Source organism: Alternaria arborescens (assembly GCF_004154835.1).
Source record: "Alternaria arborescens strain FERA 675 chromosome Unknown contig_28, whole genome shotgun sequence".
In the NCBI taxonomy this organism is placed as follows: Eukaryota; Fungi; Ascomycota; class Dothideomycetes; order Pleosporales; family Pleosporaceae; genus Alternaria; species Alternaria arborescens.
Window position 1 is genome coordinate 163,116 of NW_021167883.1, and position 21,903 is coordinate 185,018.

Below are 21,903 nucleotides of genomic sequence, written 5' to 3' on the forward strand. Positions count from 1 at the left end.
TCACGTAGTCTTGCATGTGAGTATCGTCGCTGCTAAGAAGGCGGCTTAGGTATTCCATGCGAGCATGGAGATGGCTAGACTGTAGTCTGTGTGGAGTTGCTCGGGATCGCCCGCACGTGTACGACCTAGTGGAGCGGTCCGCTGCTATCGCGTTCGTATCGTTGGACAGCTTGCGTGAATCACAGCCGAAAAAGCATTCTGATGAGCAGAGGCTAAGAATGCCCAATGCCTGTGTTTGTATGTTTGCGTGATTATCATCTCTTTCGCGAACCTATCCAGGCTTAGTTTTTCCCGCAACCACATTTCGACCACACAGCTGAAATATGATCGCCGTCTCTCTTGCCCATACGACTGAACTACTCGCAGCGCACACGTACTTGACACGGATGGACTCATTTGAAGAACCTCACAAGTGTGGGGTTCTGGTCAAAGCCGATGATGAGGGGTAGCAGAAACTGAGTGCTTTTTCGGTCAACCAAACTTTGAATGCAGGAAGAAAGTATGCAGATAGAACGATCCGCCAGCATGCTTGTCTTAACCCTTGATATTCTCCACAAATCTTTCCAACTGCGCATCTTCTATCGGCTGTGCCGCTATTTTCTCACGTCGGTTTGTCAAAGGCGACGCTGACGACGACGATGCTACTAGCGAATATCTTTCTCCTTATACTTCAGGGATATGACTATGCTGCCGACGGTTGCAAAGGTAGCGAAGGTGACGCCGGTGACGTTGCTGGTCGTGATGGTGCCGTGGCCTCTGACTACTTAGGCTAACGCGGTACTGCCTTCGTAAATCACGTTGATGCCGTTGATACTGCTCACAAAGTTTTAGTAATTTCCCAGTTTGGATATTGTATGTGAGGTGTCCAAACACGATCTAGGTGCGTCTCGATGACAGCGGAAGCTCTCAACGAAACGCGCAACATGGGTCGTGAATGTAATTGCCTACTTGGGAGATTGAGTATTCCCTTGAAAGCGTCTCTACCATGTTGTACTTCTATCGAATAACCCCAAGTTAGTGGACACAAGCATGATAGTAAGTTCTCTGCTTTGTAAGATGGACGTCATCGACGTCATAGGTCATTGGTCATTGGTCATTGGTCATCTACATGTATAACAACATTGATCATGTCGGCTACTTGCCAAAAGTTAATACATCAGATACCATTGTATGTTCTCAAAGCCATAATTACTGAGCTCAGTCTACCTGACCTTCCATCTTCCAATATGCCCACAGCAGTAATCACGGGTGCAAATTCCGGCATCGGAAATGCCCTTGCCAAAATTCTCATTAGAGAGGTAGGCGATGATTCCTAGAATCTACTCTATTGCAAATACCCTGACATGCCAACATAGGACTACAAAGTGATAGCGGTAGACAAAACCCTCGGCCCGGTCATCAAATCTCTAAACTGCTTTACCCATCAACTCGATATCTCTTCGTCGGAATCCATAAACGCTTTCGCCCAATCCATCACACATGACACATCTATCGACCTCCTCCTTCATGTCGCAGGCGTCATGTCCCCACCCTCCTCAGACAGCCTCACAACAGTCTCTCTCTCCACTCTCCAGAACACCTTCTCCGTAAACACCTTCGGCCCGATCTTACTAACGCAAGCCCTGCTTCCCAACATCCGCAAGTCCTCGTCTCCAAAGCTTGCCGTGGTTTCAAGTCGCGTAGGCAGCATGGCGGATAACAGCTCCGGTGGCCAATACGCATACCGCGCGAGTAAAGCGGCCGTAAATAGCCTTTTCAAGAGCGCGAGTGTGGATCTGAAAGACGAGGGTGTGGCGGTACTTGTGTTGCACCCGGGAATTGTTAAGACAGCGTTGGATGCTAGACATAAGGAGGAAGATGTGCCAGGCGCGGTGGAGCCGGAGGTAGCGGCGGAGGGTTTATGGGATGTGCTGAGTAAGAAGGGGATGGAAAGTACAGGGATGTTCTTCCATCGGAGCGGAGAGGAGCTGCCCTGGTAGGTGGCGATATTTACATAGTATGGGGCTAATTTATATATGTATTCGAATAGCTGGGATGTTGATCTATCAAGAGCACTGAAAGTATATACAACTGAATTCGATGACCGCTGGTCTCAGAAAGCCAACCTAATGCGCGAACCGGAAATCTAATCGTTTGTTCCCTTCTTCCTTCGTGGTTTCCAGATACGTCTCCTTCTCTTCCTTTGTCATGCTTTGCCAAATCCTATCTCTCTTCTTATTCACAGTAACGTAGTAAAACTTCGCTCCGATGAAAAGCAGAAAGTTGTACGCGCAAATCGCGATCAGAACCTTGTTTCCCCTCCGGTAAAGCGGTTTGTCGTCGTCTCTGTAGATATTCTGGCTGATGATGCTACTCGCCTGCACTGTCATGTTGTACATCGCACTGGCCACGGTACGGGTCCGCACTGCGCCAGCGTTACGTGAAGTGATTGCAACGAGGATAGCGTGAACATATGGGTGACCGACGAGGAGAGTTGAAAGTACCCAACGTGACCATGGAGATACGTCTGCGGGGAGCACTTCGAGGGCGATAAGGAGTGGAAGAGCCCAGACTTGGGAAATGAGACCGACAAGAAAGCGTTGATTGAAGCGCTCGGATATGTACGTCCATGACAAGAGCTGTAAGATGAACAGTACGTATGCCGGGATCTATAAATTTCAGTTCCGTCAGATATCTTCCCAGTCTTGGTACTTACGGTAAGTAGATTGGTTTCGAATGTTCCGAAACCGAGCGATCGAAGTTGAAGCGTAAGATACGCCGTCGACGGTGTAGACGGTATAGTCCAGGATAAACCGATCAAGTAAATTGGCCACATGTGGTAGTCCTTGATACACTCCCACAGCATGCGGAAGCTCAGACCCTGTCTGTTGTGCATATCGCCCTTGCTGGGGTCATCCCTCAGAATACGGTTCACCATGATTTTCTCTTCCCTCTCGTTGAACCATCCATTCTCTCCACGGAAGGGGTTCCAGGTCTTGCTTGCAGTCTGCGTTGGACTTGGCGGCAGGTAGAACCATGACGCGATACCGATCAAGCCTGTCAACATACCCTCGAGAGCGAATAACCAACGCCATCCTTCCATGCCGTTGTGCCCACGCAGACGCAGAATACCGAAAGCCAAGAAGGCAGAGACAATCGATGTGGACTGGTAGCTCACCCAAAACCAACTCAATCGCCCGGGTAGTTCCCACCCAGTGTAGAAGTAGCTGAGGTAAAGGATATTGTCGGGAATGAAACCACCCTCTATCAAACCCAGAAGCGCACGACAGGCAAAGAACGAGCTACGACCGCTGAGAAAGGCCTGCAAGCTAGCCACGAGACTCCAGCTTACCATCTGAATAGGAATCCAGTTGTCAGGTCCAAGTTTCTTGCTAATGAGCTGAGACGGAAGCTCCGCACACAAGAAGCAGAGGTAGAAGATGGTCTGGCCATAGTTGTAGTCGTTGGTGTTGATGTTGAGGTCGTCGAGCATGTTGTCACTGAGTGCTTGAGAGATGTTGCCTCGATCAAGTTGCAGTGCGAAGAACATTAGGCAAGCCCAGGTGCAGATACGCTTGTCGATCTGTAACAGTTCAGCAAGAGTATCATAATCTTTCTGATACAGTGCCGTGTACCTTTCGCACCAAACGCTTCTCCTCTTTCTTCTCCCACACAAAGTCTGGATCATACCGATGAATACCTTCATAAGACTCTACAGGTCTGTAGTGGTCTTTTCCAAGTCCTGCCGAGACAAAGGTCGTGCCATCCTTTCCTTTCGTACCGGATCCGTCGACTGAAGTGTCGCTGCTGTTGGCGCTCCCAGTAGTGTCGTACAGCGCTTTAGCGCCGACAGGGTATTCGTCAGCGCTATTGCCCATATTCGGAGATGAATCTTTCCGAGAGAGTCGCTAAAGTGTCAAGCTCTTGGACATCTTGGGATTGTCTTGGAGGACATCTCTCCATTATATCAGTGAACGCTCCCTCGCCCGTCGACTCGTGCGATGGCCAGCCCATGTACAAAGCTTCTGGACTTGCGCCTTCTCGGAGGAAAAGTGTTGCAATTTTGCTAGCGCTACAACGCATGATGACCGTATATCCACCAACTATCAATCCACCTTCGCCATCACTGCACTCCCCAATCGCATTCGGATTTCTTTGCTATCCGCGGAAGTATCAGCGACAAGGGCCTTCCCGTGGCCCGCAAGCACGCAAACTGTGGATGTTATGTTGCAGCAGAGCATAACTTTTGTCTCCAGTAAATCCGAGGTTGATTCGTTGTCGTCTTCTACCATGGGGGATTGCGTGATTGGCTGGGGTGTTGGCGACATGGATAAGGAACACCATATCCACCATTACCCCAGCGGGCCGTGCGGAGATTATTCTGACGCCAGAAAAGCCGTATATTCGACATCGCGTGGGATGGTTCGGCTGTATGAAGCCTTTCGCAAGTCGACAGTCTTTCCTACTCGCGGATAGTGTGGGGCGGGAAGTATGTATGAAGCAATACAGTGCATGCTTGATGCAATCTGATCGCTTCCTGATTGATCAGGCATATCGCGGCAGTCGTTCTTCCTGGATCGCCAAGGTGTATCGCTTGACTGCGACACCCGATAACAGTGGCAACTCGCCACTAAGTTTGTGAGAGCGGGGTTGCGCATGTCCAACGTCAGGGCCTGACGTCGAAGAACTGCTACTCGCGGTAATAATGCGATGTCGGGTAGACGTCGGGCATATAAGGCTGCGCGATGTATGATACAACGTCCTTTCAAATTGACGCTCCTACAAACATCAACTGAGTAGAGAGGTCTAGTAGCAACATGGCTCCAGCTCTTATCGAAGAAGTCACAGAACAGACTACTGTAGGCTACAAGTCTGGAGTTGGTCAGTACAAAGAAGCTGCCTTTGGTGGCCCAAAAGTATTCCGGAAAGAGCTCGAGCTGCGCGGCACAGACAAGCACGCGCCTGCTAAATACCCACACTACCTCCCAACTTGGGACAACGAGAAGGGACAGAAGTGAGTATCCCCATGCTCTCAGTGAGACTAGGATCTGATTAGAGATTCAGATATCCACCATGGGAGCTGTTTGAGCACACTGAGCACGGAAAAGATGCTGATCCTTCTTTCCCTAACCTCTTAAAGGATGCTACAGTTGCCGACATTACCGCAAATATCGGCGCTGAAGTCCATGGCGTCCAGCTGACCAAGCTGACTGATGCTGGAAAGGACGAACTCGCACTCTTTGTCGCCCAGAAGAAAGTTGTAGCGTTCCGCGACCAAGACTTTGCAGACATCCCCATCAAAGACGCGCTTGCTTTTGGTGGTTACTTCGGTCGGCACCACATCCATCCTACATCCGGGGCTCCTGAAGGCTATCCTGAGGTTCACCTTGTCCACCGAGGTACAGATGACACCACTGCGCGAGATTTCTTTGAAGAGCGAACGAACTCCATTACTTGGCATTCTGATGTGACGTATGAGAAACAACCACCCGGAACGACTTTCTTATATCTTCTTGATGGACCAGCTGCTGGAGGTGACACTTTGTTCGCGAACCAGGCGGCAGCGTACAACAGACTCTCGCCAGAGTTCAGAAAGCGACTACACGGCTTGAAAGTCGTCCACTCAGGTAAGCTCTCATCAAAGACAGCTGCGAAAAGGTACTAATATCGTCTTAGCTGTCGAGCAAGCCGACAACAGCAAGAACAGAGGTGGCGTTGTCCGTCGCGACCCAGTGACTTCAATTCATCCGCTTGTACGAACGCATCCCGCTACTGGCGAGAAGGCGCTCTTCGTGAATCCTCAATTTAGCCGACGCATCGTAGGCTTCAAGAAAGAGGAGTCAGACTTCCTACTCAACTTCCTGTACGATCATATCGCGAAGGGTCAAGACTTCCAGGCACGCGTTAAATGGGCGCCGGGTACTGTTGTGGTATGGGATAATCGCGTTACGGCGCACAGTGCGTTACTCGATTGGGATGACGGCGCGCGCAGACATTTGGCGAGGATTACGCCGCAGGCCGAGGCTCCTTATGAAACGGGGTTGGAAGAGCGCAAGGTTGCTGGCTTCGAGTATTAACAGAGTTAGTGTGCGATAATGTATTGAGTCCTTGTTGACCCTCGAGACATTGGTATATCCTGTGGTGATCATGTGCCAGTTGCTGTGTCCTAGAGGTACACGCGTCGTCCCCAAGCACTACCAGAACACCATGGCCATATCGTCTTCAGTCAGGCCATGATAAACAGGATAGCAGGAAACCCGCCAACGACATTGGACCTTTACTCATGATGTCGTAGTAAATCGGGAAAATGGCGAGGTTGGGGAAGGAAAGGAGTATTGCGCGAGTTCAATGCGTCATAGTCTCCGCAGCGAGAAGTCTACGAACACGGACACTTCAAACACAATCAGTAGGACCAACAGGAAGAAAAACCTGGACAGACCGCAGTGTTCGACTTGAAACAATCCTAGGAGATGTCGATGTAAAAGATGTTCATATTTGATAAAGATGTCAGTTCAGCCAAAGCCGATGACTCACGCACCCTGTGGCTCACGCGCACACATAGAGCACCGTTCTTCATGTCGTTGTCAACGCCTACATGACATGCTAGAGGTCTCCTTTATCCGCCTCAAGTTCCATGTTTCTCATCAGCATCCCTTTCTTAGAAATGAATCCGACGTCCGCTCTGACCACCGTCACGTCTCTAGAAAATTCGTCCTCCTCTTTAGCCTTGCTCTCATGGTCGAGCGTCTCAGCCATAAGACTACTGTTCCCATCAAAATCCTTTTTAAGCTTACTTTCACACCTAGCACAGAGCTTCAGGCCACACCCGTCAAGTTCCATCTCGTCATCCTCAGATGCGAAAAGTGAAGCTTGCCGCGCACAGCAGGTGAACGCTGCTGGGGAGAAACACATAGAGCACCAGCGTTGGAGTTGCTGTTGGGCCTCTTTCGAGGTTTCAGCGGCCTCTAGGAGACCGGCACATGCTTCTTCGAAACTTAAGACCGTATCATTGGGGAAGATGCGCTGCATGTCGTGTTCATCGCAAGCCATGATCTGCGCCCTACCTGAAAGGACTATTAGCAAACTCGATTTTGGTAATGTCTAAGCCTTCAAAAAGACCTTGCAATATCCAACTTACCAATCGCGCAAATTTGGCACATAGTCGTCACCCCCTCCTTGTCCTGCGCATGGCCTCCACCGACTTCTGTGTACCCATGTCCGCCGTACCAACGAATTACATGAACCTCCTTCTCGAAATGGCCAACGAATCCGAATATCGGTAGCTCGCAGAAGTTGCAGTCAGAAGTGTTTTCGATGGAACCGAACTGGATAGGGTGCGCGAAGCTAGTCATAATCTTTGTCAGCGTACCCTTGTGGCCCGCTTCATCCTCCATCTCAATCTCGGGGGTTGGTGAGCGTGACTCCATGTGCACGTCTTCGTTGTACAAATCTTCTAGGTCTTCCTTGGTAAAGTAGTCATGATCTGGAATTGCGACTTCAGGTGCGTCTCCTTCTGTGGGCCCCTTGACCTTGGCTTTCTTCTCTCTCACTACTTTAGGGATCTCGTAGAAGGTGCAGCCGATGTTGTGCTTCTTGCAGTATTTGCATGGTGGTTTATCGGTTTTCTTCTTTAGACTGCAGCGCTTCTTCTCACGGCGACAGTTGGTGCACTGTATGTATGGTCGGTCCTCAGTATAGATCACATCGTCGATGACGATCCTCTCGGCGCGGTAGCCAACTGGCGGAAGCGCTTCGCAAATGTGCTCGTTCTCAGCGCAATGGTCGCAAATCGCTTGGCCAGGCTCATCTTCGAAAGAACAATAGTCGATACTGTCGTCGACACATTGCTTGCAGCGCCCTTTCTCGGTAGGTGTGATGATGGGGTCGCAGTCCTGGTTTAGATCGCAGCAGTACTGACATGGATATGTACCACCTATTACCATAGAGCACTCAGTCCCATGTACGCGACAGGATATGCAACCTCGCACTGCTGGATGACCTGTCAAATCTTCAACCTCAGAGCGGGGATCTTGAATCGGAAGCTGCATGCGGCGATCGGGGGTGTTGTGACGGAAGAACGCGCGATACTCTTGTAGTTCGCGCTCAACATCAGAATCAATATCTGACCAGTCTTCTGGCCAATTGTCCTGGTCGTCTGTGATATTCTTGACATTACCGAAGTTCGCAATGCGAAGCTTGACGATGCACTTCAAAACCGGCTCTTTAGGTACACGATGCTGGTCTCTTTTCAAGCGCCGTGCGGCTTTAGCAGCTTTCGCTGCCTTTGCCATCCTGAGTCTATGTGCTTTGTTCTGGGTTTCGTTTACGGGATCAAAATTGCCAGACTCGTCTTGATCGACATATGTATACGCAGCTCTTCGTTCGATACCTTGACGCAACCCATAGGCTGGCTAGTAAAGTCAATATGGAACTGCTATGACGGTCATGAACTGATTGCACGTACCTGTGTATCCGGGGGAATAACGATATCGCCGTCAGCTAGTGCTGGAGACACTCTGGGAGACATGCTGTCCCTTTCAGATTCCTCGAATCCAAAGCCAAGATTGAGTGGTTGCTCAGATGAATGGACTTCCGTCTCTTGCGCTTCGAGATCTAGACCGGACAGGCGGTTGCCAATGTTTTCTCTCGGAACCGCAGTTTCGAGGAGGTTGTCAGCTTGGTCTCTGAGGCCTTCTTCAGGCAATTCTCCGAAAAGGTCATCAAACTGATCTTCTTCAATCTCATCCTTTGGCCCCCCAAAAAGAGACTGGCGTGGTCTCTTAACTCTGGGGCTTGCCTCATCATTACCATCATCAGTTCTTGGTGATTTCTTGCTTGTAGATGGAGACTTCCGGGCCTGGTGACCAGACCAGGAGCGGTCAAATGCTTGGGGAGCATCGTCGTCATCAGAGAATCCCTGTTCGAGTATCTGGAGTATCTGGTGGTTCATATCTTGATCACTTGAGTTCTGGTCATGTATGCTGTTGTCGTTATTACTTCGATCACACATGTCGATGTCAATATCTTGCTCGACATGTTCGTGCATAGCTTTCGGTAAGTTGTCATTCTCTTGGTGGCCATGTGTAGAGTAAAGATTCCCTTTGACGCTATCGCTGGCATCGATCCCATGAGGAAGATTGAAGTCGAATTCAACGTCAGGCCTGGGCGGCATGCTATCGCTTATGGTATTGCTCATGGCTGAAACTGTCCAGACAAGCCGTCACTGATCGGTCGACGTCGCAACAAAGAGTATTGGTGGAGGGTGGCTTGCAACTTGTGGACAGATCATGTCCTGGTGAGGGGTTTTAAGCGTCGACTTAGCGTTTCTTGATGCTGAGTTGGCGAGCTCGAAAGCCTGCGGTGAGAGGAGCTCAAGAGGGAAACCCCGCCCCAACTGAGGGAACGCGGGATCAAATGACGCAAATTGCTACAAAGATTGTAGTCAATGTGTCCAAGGTTAGTAAGTTTATCAGCAGGCTGATGGTACATCAAGACAGACTTGCAAAGCCTGCAGCGAGAGTGAGAAAACTGAGCGAACAAGTTTCGCTGTCTGGAGAAAACCTGGTGGTGATGAGAGCTAGAAAATGGGAGACGGAAAATTTGAAGTGTGGTTCAAGAATGTCGAAGACCGCAAACGGAGCGTGCGTTTTTACCTCGAAGTTGAAGAAGGCTGGTCAAGCCGGGACAAGAGCGAGGAGTAATACGCACATGTGTCTGGTCCTCGTTAGTGTTAATACAGCCCGTATAAATTATATAGAGAGAAGAGATCCAGAAAGAATAATTGGAAGATGGGAAGGACTGAAGCGATCGCATTTTAGTTTGTCGACAGTACGATGGAAGGCGGCGCTGGGTCGGCGGAGCGGTCTACTCTCGGCGGCGCAGAGCGAGAGCCAACTACAAGGAAACGAAAGTTAATTATGTATCTTCTTCTTTAGTATGTGTGTATGCGATGGCCGATGGATATTATTGGTCTTTGAAATATCCTGGCGCTTCAAAGTTGAGAGCCCGTTCTGTTTAGAGCATGAATGACTAATCGCAGATGAATCTCGGATGCCTGATTTAGCTGCAGGCTTTGTGAGTTCATGGATTTACTTCAGATACTCTATAGGTAATCGTTATAATTGAAGCGTGCGTAGTGTTGATGATTCTCAGGCCTATGTTTCTGGCGGCTGCGTGCGGCCAAGAGATGATTGTCGACATAGGTTGTATGGCCAATACCATGATCCGATATGTCTTGAATGTAGACTGAAGTGATGTCGGAAACACGTCTGATGTGCAAAGAGGTATGGTAGTTGCCGGGATGTGGATAGTCTACAGAGAATAGAGGGAGAGGGAACTCGGCATTACTTAGTCATCATAACGCTAACACGGACCCCCTCCAGCGAAAACGATTCGCGGACATTCCCAGAGCTCTCTCTTTCTCTGCACCGCTCTATTATCAATGAAGCTCCAGGACGCTTCATACCGCCCTCTGTGGGCACCATGGCGCGATCGATGAGGCTGTTTCTGATCCGCCATGGGGAAACAGTCGACAATGTCGCGCAACTCTAGTAAGCACTTCACCAGCTCGAACCCTTATCTTTGCTAACAGTTTCAGTGCCGGTAGTAGAGATTCAGCGCTCACCAACCACGGCTATCAACAGGCCACCCGCCTGGGTCTGCACTTCAAGTCTCTTGATTTGACATTCACCCACATCTTCTCGTCGCACCTCCAGCGGGCTGTGAAAACGGCTGGAAGAATCCGAGATGCTCAGTTGGCGTCAAACAACGATGACGACACTGCGAAAGCAGTTCCCGATGTCAAGCAGCTACCGGTGCTGATGGAGAAGGACTTCGGTTCGATGGAAGGGAAGAAATTCCACGATCGACCGGAGAACAAGGATACGACGAGCTTCGCGGATGCCGAGTCGAAAGACAGCATGGCGCGTCGAGCTGACTCGTTCCTTAATGAGCATCTCTTACCGCTCCTCGACGAAGCGTCGAAAGACGCCGACCTCGTGGTTGCGATAGTCTCGCACGGGATCTTCCTCTCTACCCTTTGGAAGCGTCTGCTGTTGCACCTTCCACACAAAAGCGTTGCGCTCTCTCCGGGGCTCCAAGCAACAGCGCGACCATCGCTCGAGCATCTGGGTGGCTGGTCCAACACTGGCTATCTAGAGTTGCGCATGACGAGGATAGACCGTGGTAATTCCATTGTCACTGCGCAGATACCTGCGGTACCTACGCTAGAACGTTGTTCATCGCTCGTAGAGATGCCAGTTACCAATGAAGGTCTGGATGAGACCGAGGCATCAGATCCCACGACTGAACATGGTTCTGCACGCCAGCAGGTTTCCCAAGTGCCTATTCGGGCAGCTGTCGTAGCCTCGCCAGCCATCAGACCGCGCATTGCAAGAGGATGGTCCTCTACCATTCTCGCGATCAATGGTAAAGACCATCTCCGCGGCATTAAACGCACTCGCGGCGGTATCGGAAGTTCTCGTCACGATGCATCGCAGAGCAGCATCAAGATCTTCTTCAAACGTTGCAAAACTGTTTAAATTCATCGATGGTAAGTCCACAAATCTTCTTTCCTTCCATATGCAATGATGAAAAAACCTTTTAATCACAGACCTGATCGGAATTTAATGTCGACCAAAAATTGTACCAACTGCTGTCTGATTCGCATTCAACTCATTTTGTTCTGTTACTGCTTTTGTTTGAGAACTTCGCTAACAAATGAGGCCATAGATTATGTGCGGTGCGTCCATCCAGAATCATGCATCTCATGCTCTAATCAATACAAATCCTTCTTTTGCACATAGCCCTTCATCTTGACCCCGTTTCACTGCATGAATCCTTGTACCGTGACTCCATCACACAGCATCTCCAAGATTACACTGAATTTGACGTCTAGACCGTGCTGGCTCTTGAAGCCAAGACAAGGCGGTCCACGCTCTGTCGCTTTCCGTACTCTGCGCTGGCGGTGGAATAACCACGACTCGGCTCTCCATATGCTGTTAGTCAGTGCCACGGTGATTCGCAGATTCTGTTACCCATGGGTAGATACAACGCGTCGCGCGGGTATCACAAAGCCTTGTCGCGTTGGCTACCAAGTTTTGACGTGGTGAAGGTCCGTGCAGCGCCCGCCTTCCTTGCCCAACTTCGTCGTCGCATCATTCACCGCAATATCGCAGTATCTCGACTGCTGTCGCATGCTTGTAAAAGCGATATTCCGGTAAGTTTCATATGGCTGCCGATGGCACGGTGCATAGGTTGTGCGTGTGCACTGCGCTACACCGAACGTTGTTGTGCGGCAAGCATGCTTTTTCATAGGATTGGCCGCTGGTGGCTGGCGACCTGCCACCCCGGTTTCCGGGAAGGGTCGATATCAGCCCCCCAGTATTAATACATATGAAAGTAGGGCTGGTAGGATTATTTCTGTCGTCAACGCTTTGTGTTTTGTTCAATCGTTCAATCTGCAGTCTTTTTGTTCCGGTCGCTGTCGGATCTTCTTGAGATCTTTGTGTCGGGCCAATTACAGCACGTCGTTCTTTGCGCGATCACAGTTCACATTCGTTCACCATGAGAAGCTCAATAGTAATTCAGCTGAGTACGCTGTCAGTGGGTGTACTCGGCGGTGTAGTACCAGGACCGTATTACGTCAATAGTAGTGAGTAGATGGTATGGTGGCTTGGAAGATTGCGATATACTGACCTTGATAGCTACCACTGTCGGAACACCACGGCCACACGTACATGCTCCTGGGCTACCAACACCACCGACTACCTTGTCAGCATCGATATCAGATTCCAGCACAGCCATCGTTGCCCCCTACCCGACCTCATCGTCAAATACATCTGTTGTCGATGCTTCGCCCTCTTCATCAACTGCATACGCAGTCTCCAACTCCGCGCCAGAAGTATCAGCAGTGACGCTGTCAGTATCAAGTTTGCTCAATGTTACCACACAAAATGCCACACTCATCTACTCGCCGCTTGTAAGCTCAGCAACCGTCACCTCACCTTCGTCAATCCCCACTTCAGAGTATCCTCCCGTGGTAGTGATAGTCGTCGCCGAAACGGTGTATGCCACAGCACAACAACCAAGTTCGACTTTTGCTTACAATGCGACGCTTCCGACCGCGACGACTTCGGATTGCTTAACTACTCTTCCAGCATCCGCAAATCAGAGCTCTCCCAGTGTTGTGCCTTCATCTGCTACCGTCAGCAGCATCCTTCCTGGCCTAGCTCTGGCTGCTGAGATCGGCATAGGTGAGGAGCTGGCTAGCTCCAGCATCGATCTTGGGCTTCTGTCGTCTATCCTCCTCCCAGATAGCTCAACCATAAATCTCGGACTTCTGTCATCCATCCTCCTATCCGAGGTCACTCAGCGATCAGTTGGGACGACCTATACGACCACTACGACGACCGTTATCTTTACTCCAACCCCCCTAGTTCCTTCTCCGTCAAGCACCAACCCAAGTATATCGGGGACGACAACAACGACCGTGGTTGCGCCCACCACCGCATCCCCATCTGCGTCAATAGCTTCACCGACTTCGACGTCAACAAGCGACTCGGTTGTGCCGTCGTCGTCGGCAGTAGAGTCGAGGTCAACCTCGCCATCAGAATCGCCATCCACCATCCTCTCGACAGTCACAGTCACGACTCCAACACCATCATCTCCATCTAGCACCGAATCCAACGCGGAATTTCCCACGGCACCACCATTTTCATACAACCCCTCCGCCTCCCGTGGCTCTGCACCTCCCATCTCACGCCCTACACCCGAGCCCTCCAGCGCGAACGTCGCTGGTTCGACGCTCAGTACTGCCGCCACACCTACCTCAACGAGAATCTCACAGTATGGCACCGGTGTTCCGCCTGCGCCCAGTGCGGCGGGCGCATCGGGTGTTTTGAGTGAGAGGAACAAAGAGAGGGTTTGGTGGGTGGCTTTCTTCGGTGTAGCGAGCGTATTCCTTCATTAGCGACATGGCCTTTTTTTCTAATTTCCCTCATCACCGTTATGAGCGAGATGTTTTACGCGAGAGAGAACGATGACTTTACGATTCTTATGTTATTATTACGATTATTACTTTAATGTTTTTATGGTTAATTGGCTATCAAGGGAAGCAAGAGGAGGATATACCAGGTACGCGATTGACACGGCGTTCGAAGGAGAGTTGGAACTTTTGGGTGTGGTTTTCGGTTAAGGGATGCATTGAGATCGTTCTGACATAGAATTCTACAAACGAGAGCGATGAAGATATCAAAGTGGAATTAGCGAGAAGGTGCTCGGCCGCGGTCGACGTCGAGATGTTCGAGTATTATATAATTTACAATGAATGTTGTAACTCAAGTAAAGCTTCCTTCAGTTGTCAAAACCTGCGACGTCATTGAGCAAACTTTCAGCGCACCCATGCAGCGAAGCTTGCGGATCTGATCCCTAGTTTCCGAAGGAACACAAACGGTACATCAGGCTATCTCGGAAAGGTTCAATGATTGAGATGATCCGGGGTTGAAGTGCGGAGAGAGTTGTTCGTTGAAGATCAGAAGCGGGGGAGAGGCCGCCTTGGCTAGCGCAAGCCACCATTTCTTCCGTCAATCAAACCTCAGACTCGACACACTTTACACGGTCGTCATCACTTCAATTGAACGCGTCAAGTCACAAAATCACGCGTTTTTGAAATGGATATGGATACAGCAAGCCTTCCGATCTGCACCAGGGGTGTTCTCGAAGACCCAAAACGCGCTGCACACAGCCCAACGCTCTCGGCGTCACCTCGCTTATAAGCATTGCATCGATCGTCGCCCATTGAACCGGTACCTCAATATACAGCGAGCGCCTCGGGAGGCAATTGTCCGCGGTACATCATGGATTCTGCGGGTGCATATTCCAACGGTCCGTAGACCCTGGATCAAATCTATAAGACCCAAGATACATTGTCTAGAACCCAGTATCCGGGCGAGACTGCACCTACATCTCACACCAATATGCGGCAGTCCTTCTTCGGTTCAGCCTCCCTACTTGTTGGGTGCGCTCTTCTACTTCCCAGTAGCGCACTCGATCTGGTCCGCAGACAGGCAGCAGCAAATGCAACCTACAAGGATGCATCAGCTCCCGTAGAGGACCGAGTGGCAGACCTTCTTTCTCGTATGACAATTGAGGAAAAGACTGCTCAGCTCATCCAAGGAGATATCTCGAACTGGATCAATGTCACTACCAATGTCGTCAATGAGACCGGTCTCGAATGGAACTTTCGCGTCCGCGCGGGTCAGTTCTACGTTGGCTATCCGATACCTGCGGAGTGGATCAGCAATGGCGTCAAGATTGGCCAGGACTACCTTTTACATAACACGACATTGGGTATCCCGGCCATGGTTCAGACTGAGGCTATTCACGGCTTGCTCGTGGGTAATGCGACCATCTACAACAGTCCGATCGGGCAGGCTTGCTCATGGGATCCGCAGCTGATTCACGACATGGCCGTGGCTATTGCGAAGGAATCGGCACCTCTTGGTATCAATCAATTATTCGCACCACTTGCGGACTTGGCGCGCGAGCTGCGTTTTGGCAGAGTAGAAGAGACGTACGGCGAGGACGGTTTCTTAGCCGGCGAGATGGCATACGAGTATGTTATGGGAGTGCAGAGTTTGAATGTCAGCGCTACAGTCAAGCACTTCGCCGGTTTCAGTAACCCAGAGCAAGGTCTTAATACTGGGCCAGTTCATGGGGGTGAACGGGAGCTCCGAACCACATGGCTGCCACCGTTCCACCGTGCTATAATCGACGCCGACGCCTGGAACATTATGGGTGCCTACCACTCTTACGACGGGATACCTTCGATCGCCGATGGCCATATGCAAGAGACGATCCTTCGTGAAGAGTGGGGTTACAAGTACTGGTTGACTTCAGACGCGGGAGCCACGGACCGACTCTGCTGCAACTTCAAGCTCTGCCAATGCAAGACCGAAGATACACCAATCGACAGCGAAGCGGTGACACTCATGGCCCTACCGAATGGTAACGATGTGGAGATGGGTGGAGGCTCGTACAACTATGCGAACATCCCTCGTTTGGTCGAAGAAGGCAAGCTTGACATTGAGATTGTCGACAGAGCCGTGAGCCGCCAGCTTCGAGCGAAGTTTACAATGGGTCTTTTCGAAAACCCATACCAAGGATTATCCACAAACGAGACGGAGTCCATCATCCACCCTGAAGAACATGTTCAGCTTGCGAGGACGCTCGAGGCTGACTCAATCGTCTTGCTTGAGAACAAGAACAGCACTCTGCCTCTCTCCAAGTCTGCCAACATCGCCGTCATCGGCCCCATGGCGAACATTACGAACCTGGGCGATTACGTGGTCTACCGCTCTCAGTACAACCCCACGAACGTTACTCCATTGCAAGGTATTCAGAGTGCATCTAGCGGTACAGTAACATACGCCCTAGGTTGTGAGCGCTGGTCAAACGACCAATCTGGCTTCCCCGATGCAGTTGCAGCGGCTGAAGCTGCTGATGTCGCAGTAGTCGTCGTCGGTACCTGGTCACGAGATCAACAGGAGCTCTGGCAAGGTCTGAACGCCACTACTGGTGAGCACGTAGATGTCGCATCGCTCAACCTCGTCGGCGCTATGGGCGAGCTTGTCCAAGCCATCATCGAGACTGGTAAACCAACCATCGTGGTCTACTCCTCTGGAAAGCCCGTCACAGAGCCTTGGATCTCCGATAATGCAGCCGCTCTCCTTCAGCAGTTCTATCCCGGAGAACAGGGTGGCAACGGATTGGCTGACGTCCTCTTCGGCGATGTCACGCCCTCTGGTAAGCTTTCTGTCTCCTTCCCTTACGATGTGGGTACCCTCCCAATCTATTACGACTACTTGAATTCCGGCCGAGCCACCGATGCTGGTGCTATCTTGCCAAACGGTACACTCCAGTTCGGTCACCAATACGTTCTCAATAACCCTCAGCCACTCTATGAGTTCGGCTTTGGCCTCTCCTACGCAAACTTCACTTACTCCAACGTCACTCTCTCAAAGACCGAAGTGAGCGCAACTGATAAGATCACGGCAACCGTAAGTGTGACCAACGAATCAGATGTCGACGGCAAGGAAGTAGTTCAGGTATATGTGCAAGATGTCTTTGCCAGCGTTGTGGTGCCGAACAAAGAGCTCAAGGGCTTCAAGAAGGTTATGATTAAGGCTGGTGAGACGGTGGATGTCAGTGTGGAGTTGGATGTGAGCAAGTGGGGGCTGTGGGATAGGAAGATGCAGTATGTGGTTGAGAAGGGAGATTTTATTGTGCATGTAGGAGCAAGTTCCTTGGATCTGAGAGGAAACGGGACGGTGACCGTGGCTTGAAATTTTGCTTGTCGTCGTAGATGGGGTCGGGAAACGACAGGTCGAATTCATGCAGCGTTGGCGCGATTGGGCGTGTCGCTGTGTAACTGGGAGACACGCTAAAAGAGGTTCGTGCCGCAGCAAACGGGCAGTACTCAAGCATCCCCCTCCCTCATCTTGATTCTCCTACTCATTCACCGTGTTGTTTTCCATCTCACCTTTTCTACTTTCATTCGTCTTACTTGATTCAAGAACCGGCTTTTGCATTGGGCGTTGTCAGTAACCTAACAGCGAACAGAATTGCCGTGCTCCTGCCCAAGCCGAGCATCGCAAGCTGTCAGCGACGATGTCACTTTATCAGGTCTTAGAAGTGACACCTTATACTGTCCTTCAGTTTTCAGAGACCATCTTTCAGCTTTTATTGCTGTATATCTGGTGGGTGTGAAGCCTCTTGATGAAGATGTCGTTGATGTACGAACCTCTAGACCATATTAGGAGTTTCACAGGAGTAAGTCAAGTCATTACACTGACACGATATCCAAATAATTACTTACTGACATGGGCGCTCTTATAGAGACTGGTTCAAATAGAGCCACATGATGTGTGTTTCCCCAACGGTTCGCTTGCCTTGGTGTCGACCTCATTGACGACTCGACGGAAGATGACGGCTCTACGGAAGATGACGACTCCCTCTACAGAGATCCCATTAAAGGTCCGCCGCCATCAGTTCCAGCGGTTCGACTCTCTCCGTCAGTGCCGCTGAGCTCAAAGCCCCAACCGACGCGCGGCAAGTCGATACAGACAGACTTGTCGATACAGCCTAAGGAAGATTCTTATGGTAAGCACATCTTAGAATGGGACAAACTCTCTCTTGAAACTAACTTCCTGCAAGTTATCGCCACTAAGGTTGAGCACACGTCGCTCGACTGAGGTGGTGGTTTTCCTGGAAGCCATGACTTTTACCACACTCGCGACCAATCAGATCAGGAGATATTCATCTTGAAGCCGAACGTCAGCGCTGGGAAATCACGCAACAAGAGAAATTATTCCGGTGCTGAAGACCGTGTTATGGCGAGGAAATCCTGCTAGGGCTCGTCAGGTTAAGGTGACGTGCTTACACGATCAGAGCCTAAGGCGTCTTACTGCAGGACCCTTGAACTACGCGATCAGCTCTAGTCTGCTGGCACTGCGTCGATTCTGCACTCGCCTATGCGTCTATTGCGTCAACAAGCTTCTCTTCGATGCTCTAGCGGATGTACCGGAGCGCCCTGTTCTCGCTGTGGGTGGCTTGCACGTCTCCGATACGTTGGAGCCCCCCTGTTACGGGCTTGAGTACCCACAGCTCCTGGGGCTCTACGAGTAGTTCGTGTAAATCACTGGCCATATGTCCAGCGGCTGGGAGTGTACCTTGCATGTAGGCCAAAGCCTCCCGCAGTTCGCGTGAGATTGATAGTGTTGATGCCACCATATGGACGTCGACAACATATAGCGCTAGCATACCTAGGTAGCCCTTGTTGTTACCCCAAGTCTACAAGCTACTCGAACCGTTTCTCAGTGATATCAGAATATTATGACCGTGATCTTTGGCCTTTGGTAGAAAGCACTAGCTTGTAGAGCGTCTTTTGCGCTCAATGCAGCGTCGCAAACATACTACATTCGCACTTCGAGTTCACTCGTGTAGGTTGCTACAACATTGACTTCTCAATCGCCATGTCCGCAACTATTGCACATTGTTGCATAACTTGATGTGATGTCAATCCACTCTCAAGTTCACGCATCGCGCCGCATGGCCGAATCAGGTTAGCAGACCACAGCCGGTAGCTCGCTTAGAAGCGGCGACAGTTGAGGCGGTCGCGATAGTCGGAACCGTCGGTGACGAGTGCGCGACGCTTCAGACGTCGATATCAGCAGATAGGCGGTCGATAAATCACTTGTCATGTCCAGTTGGAGCCATGGCAGCCGGCGGAGAAGGTATCGGAAAGGTGAGCAAGCTTGCCCGTCGCAAAGTCTTGCTCGATAAGGAAACAACCTCCACGAATGCCCCGCGCCTAGTCTACAGCGACCACAACGAAGTGGCCGAGAACGGCCCACTATTTTCCTTAGCCATTTAGCGATGCAAGTGATAAGTGTAGTCAACGTGATGGTATAAATACGCAGTGCGATGGTCATGACCATTTATCGCTGCATCAAAGCTCTCTCAACTTCATGCTCTGCGACGATAAACCCGTTATCCTGAACAACATGGCAGCGAGCAAACCTTCATACCTCGTCGTTGGCGCCGGCGTCTTCGGAATTTCGACTGCGTATCACCTTATCAAGAAGTACCCGGACCGACAAGTCACAGTCGTTGACCAAGATGCCTGGGACGCCGATAACCGCGTAGCAGCTTCATGGGACTGGAATAAGGTTGTGCGCGCCGACTATGACGATGTCATCTACTGCAGACTCGCTCTTGAGGCTCAGGATGTCTTCAAGGAGGACCCGTTATGGCAACCTTACTTCCACGAGACGGGTATCTTCTGGGTCTGCCGTTCAGATTACGCACAAGAGGTCATCGACAACTACAAGAAGCTTGGACGTGAGGCAGACTTGCAATCAGTTACCATTGAGGAAGCGAAGAAGTTGTTCGGTGGCCTTTTCGAGGATGCGAACTACGACGGAGCGAAGAGTGTCCTAGTCAACAAGACAAGTGGTTGGGCACAGGCCGGCGATGCACTAAGAGCAGTTACCAAATGGTCGATCGCAAAAGGCGTCAAGTACGTCACCGAGAAGGTCGAGAGCCTGGACTTTGACAACGCCGGCCGCTGCACAGGTGTCAAGACCGAGCAAGGCAGCACCATCAACGCTTCGCACACTATTTTGTCAACCGGTGCCTATACCGCCAAACTTCTCGAGCAGGCTGCTAAGAAAAGTGGGAATCCAGACCTCCGTGCTGGATCAAGAATTGTTGCTGGTGGTATCACGACAGGTATGACAACTCTTGACGAGAAGTCATACGAGAGGTTCAAGGACATGCCCGTTGGTGTTCAGGGCTACACCGCTGCATACGGACCCTTCATTGGCAGCTTACCGCCTACCAAGGACCGTGAGCTCAAGTGGTGGGGAGAGAAGATCTTCAAGAACACACACGAAGTACTTCCTGGCCGTTTCGTCTCTGCGCCACCATCTGGAAAGGATTATAACCAGTGGGATGTCCCCGGCCCATTGAAGTTGGACATTTCTCACGCCAACGATGTCTTTTACGGCAAGAAGGGCGCAAACTGGAAGATGGACAAGCACCGTATCTGCTGGTAAGTTTCATGTTCATACACTGCTACTTAACCAATACTAACGAAACCCAGGGATGCATTCACCACTTCATCCGACTTCATCATCTCGCCTCACGCCGCCGCCAAGGGTCTCTTCGTTGCAACATGCGGCTCTTTCCACGGCTACAAGTTTTTCCCCGTCCTCGGCAAGTACGTCGTACAGATGCTGGAAGACGAGCTAGAACCAGAGCTCAAGGAGAAGTGGGCATGGGATCGCGAGAGGCCGGCGCCTAGCCTCAACCCTGACTGGCCGCGCTTCGAGATGGTGGATCTGCTGGACCAGTGGCCAAAGGCCAAGTTGTAAGATGTGATATGAAGTTATATGACGAGACTAATGAGTGCTTTTTGCATATTTGCAAGGCGTCTGGGTGGGAGTTTCTTGTCCTTTAGATAGTGAATACTATGAACGATGACTGTTCCTTGTCAAGTTGCTTCACCTCCATTATCCTTAGTATTCACCTCTAGTTTCTTCTCCATATGTTCCAATCACTCTCGCATGTACTCTAAGTAGTATTCGACATCCTTTATACAAGCTATGTAGTACCGTTTTTGCTGTTTGTCAAGCGTCCTATACATCTCTGTATTGCAAGCTGAATCTGAGATTGTCCCTAAAAGTGCGCGCTTCAGATCCCTCAATGCGTCTATCGCATTTGTAATAAGTCGACTCATTGCTTCGGCCGCTGTAGGGAAATCAAAGGGTTTGATCTGAGGGGGCATACCTGAACACGAAGGATGTGGAAGCGAGAGATAGATATCGGTAGAATGGCGGAGACGGAAACAAGGATACAAGCAAGAAAAAGCTTGCGCGTCTTAAAACATGATTGTTAATTTGCTGTGGGACTTCCTCCCATATTGTCACGCTGCTCGAGCCTAAGCGCAAAAGCAAGTTCGTATGTTTCTAGACAGCGAGATGTTAGCAAGCGCATATGGCAATTGATCTCGACTTGACATAAAACCCTCCACTCGTCTTACATCTTACTCCCACTATTCTGTCAGAAAGGCCACTGCACACACTCTTCAAATGACGACCACATTCGATGACAACAAATTAATCAAAGTCTTCTACCATACTGTCACAAACTTCAGAGATATCTACCTGGCTGATGATGATAAACGCTATTACATCACAGAATCCAAACAGGAGAGATATCGAAAGCTAAGTCCGTACGACAGACAGTACTACCGATTGAATGCGGCGAGAATGATGTCGGTGTTGGAACAAGTATTACACTGGACGAGTGATATCGATAAGAACTTGGGCACCGGGGACATCAGCGGAGAGACACTGCCTGATA

At 50.5% G+C, this 21,903-nt stretch overlaps 9 protein-coding genes across 9 annotated transcripts; 6 read left to right on the forward strand and 3 right to left on the reverse strand.

Annotated features, from left to right (window-relative positions):
• Window positions 1-1,226: 1,226 nt before the first annotated feature.
• Window positions 1,227-1,979, forward strand: AA0111_g9610 (hypothetical protein; the record flags this gene model as incomplete). The annotated part of the gene is made up of 2 exons (XM_028656188.1): window positions 1,227-1,298; window positions 1,356-1,979. The coding sequence occupies 2 exons, from the start codon at window positions 1,227-1,229 to the stop codon at window positions 1,977-1,979; spliced, it is 696 nt and encodes a 231-aa protein (XP_028502817.1).
• Window positions 1,980-2,105: 126 nt separating this feature from the next.
• On the reverse strand, window positions 2,106-3,857 carry AA0111_g9611 (putative transporter; the record flags this gene model as incomplete). Its single annotated transcript, XM_028656189.1, has 3 exons — window positions 2,106-2,648; window positions 2,696-3,562; window positions 3,615-3,857. The coding sequence occupies 3 exons, from the start codon at window positions 3,855-3,857 to the stop codon at window positions 2,106-2,108; spliced, it is 1,653 nt and encodes a 550-aa protein (XP_028502818.1).
• A 939-nt stretch (window positions 3,858-4,796) lies between these two features.
• Window positions 4,797-6,056, forward strand: AA0111_g9612 (Alpha-ketoglutarate-dependent sulfonate dioxygenase; the record flags this gene model as incomplete). The annotated part of the gene is made up of 3 exons (XM_028656190.1): window positions 4,797-4,993; window positions 5,044-5,606; window positions 5,656-6,056. 3 exons carry the CDS (start codon window positions 4,797-4,799, stop codon window positions 6,054-6,056), a joined length of 1,161 nt encoding a protein of 386 aa, XP_028502759.1.
• A 526-nt stretch (window positions 6,057-6,582) lies between these two features.
• On the reverse strand, window positions 6,583-9,175 carry AA0111_g9613 (hypothetical protein; the record flags this gene model as incomplete). Its single annotated transcript, XM_028656191.1, has 3 exons — window positions 6,583-7,043; window positions 7,118-8,390; window positions 8,444-9,175. 3 exons carry the CDS (start codon window positions 9,173-9,175, stop codon window positions 6,583-6,585), a joined length of 2,466 nt encoding a protein of 821 aa, XP_028502819.1.
• Window positions 9,176-10,461: 1,286 nt separating this feature from the next.
• AA0111_g9614 (hypothetical protein) lies at window positions 10,462-11,519 on the forward strand (the record flags this gene model as incomplete). Its single annotated transcript, XM_028656192.1, has 2 exons — window positions 10,462-10,529; window positions 10,577-11,519. The coding sequence occupies 2 exons, from the start codon at window positions 10,462-10,464 to the stop codon at window positions 11,517-11,519; spliced, it is 1,011 nt and encodes a 336-aa protein (XP_028502820.1).
• Window positions 11,520-12,543: 1,024 nt separating this feature from the next.
• AA0111_g9615 (hypothetical protein) lies at window positions 12,544-13,948 on the forward strand (the record flags this gene model as incomplete). Its single annotated transcript, XM_028656193.1, has 2 exons — window positions 12,544-12,631; window positions 12,684-13,948. The coding sequence occupies 2 exons, from the start codon at window positions 12,544-12,546 to the stop codon at window positions 13,946-13,948; spliced, it is 1,353 nt and encodes a 450-aa protein (XP_028502821.1).
• Window positions 13,949-14,954: 1,006 nt separating this feature from the next.
• Window positions 14,955-17,321, forward strand: AA0111_g9616 (hypothetical protein; the record flags this gene model as incomplete). The annotated part of the gene is made up of 1 exon (XM_028656194.1): window positions 14,955-17,321. One exon carries the CDS (start codon window positions 14,955-14,957, stop codon window positions 17,319-17,321), a length of 2,367 nt encoding a protein of 788 aa, XP_028502822.1.
• Window positions 17,322-18,546: 1,225 nt separating this feature from the next.
• On the reverse strand, window positions 18,547-18,714 carry AA0111_g9617 (hypothetical protein; the record flags this gene model as incomplete). Its single annotated transcript, XM_028656195.1, has 1 exon — window positions 18,547-18,714. The coding sequence occupies one exon, from the start codon at window positions 18,712-18,714 to the stop codon at window positions 18,547-18,549; it is 168 nt and encodes a 55-aa protein (XP_028502823.1).
• An 827-nt stretch (window positions 18,715-19,541) lies between these two features.
• On the forward strand, window positions 19,542-20,912 carry AA0111_g9618 (hypothetical protein; the record flags this gene model as incomplete). The annotated part of the gene is made up of 2 exons (XM_028656196.1): window positions 19,542-20,590; window positions 20,642-20,912. 2 exons carry the CDS (start codon window positions 19,542-19,544, stop codon window positions 20,910-20,912), a joined length of 1,320 nt encoding a protein of 439 aa, XP_028502860.1.
• Between the last annotated feature and the right edge of the window lie 991 nt (window positions 20,913-21,903).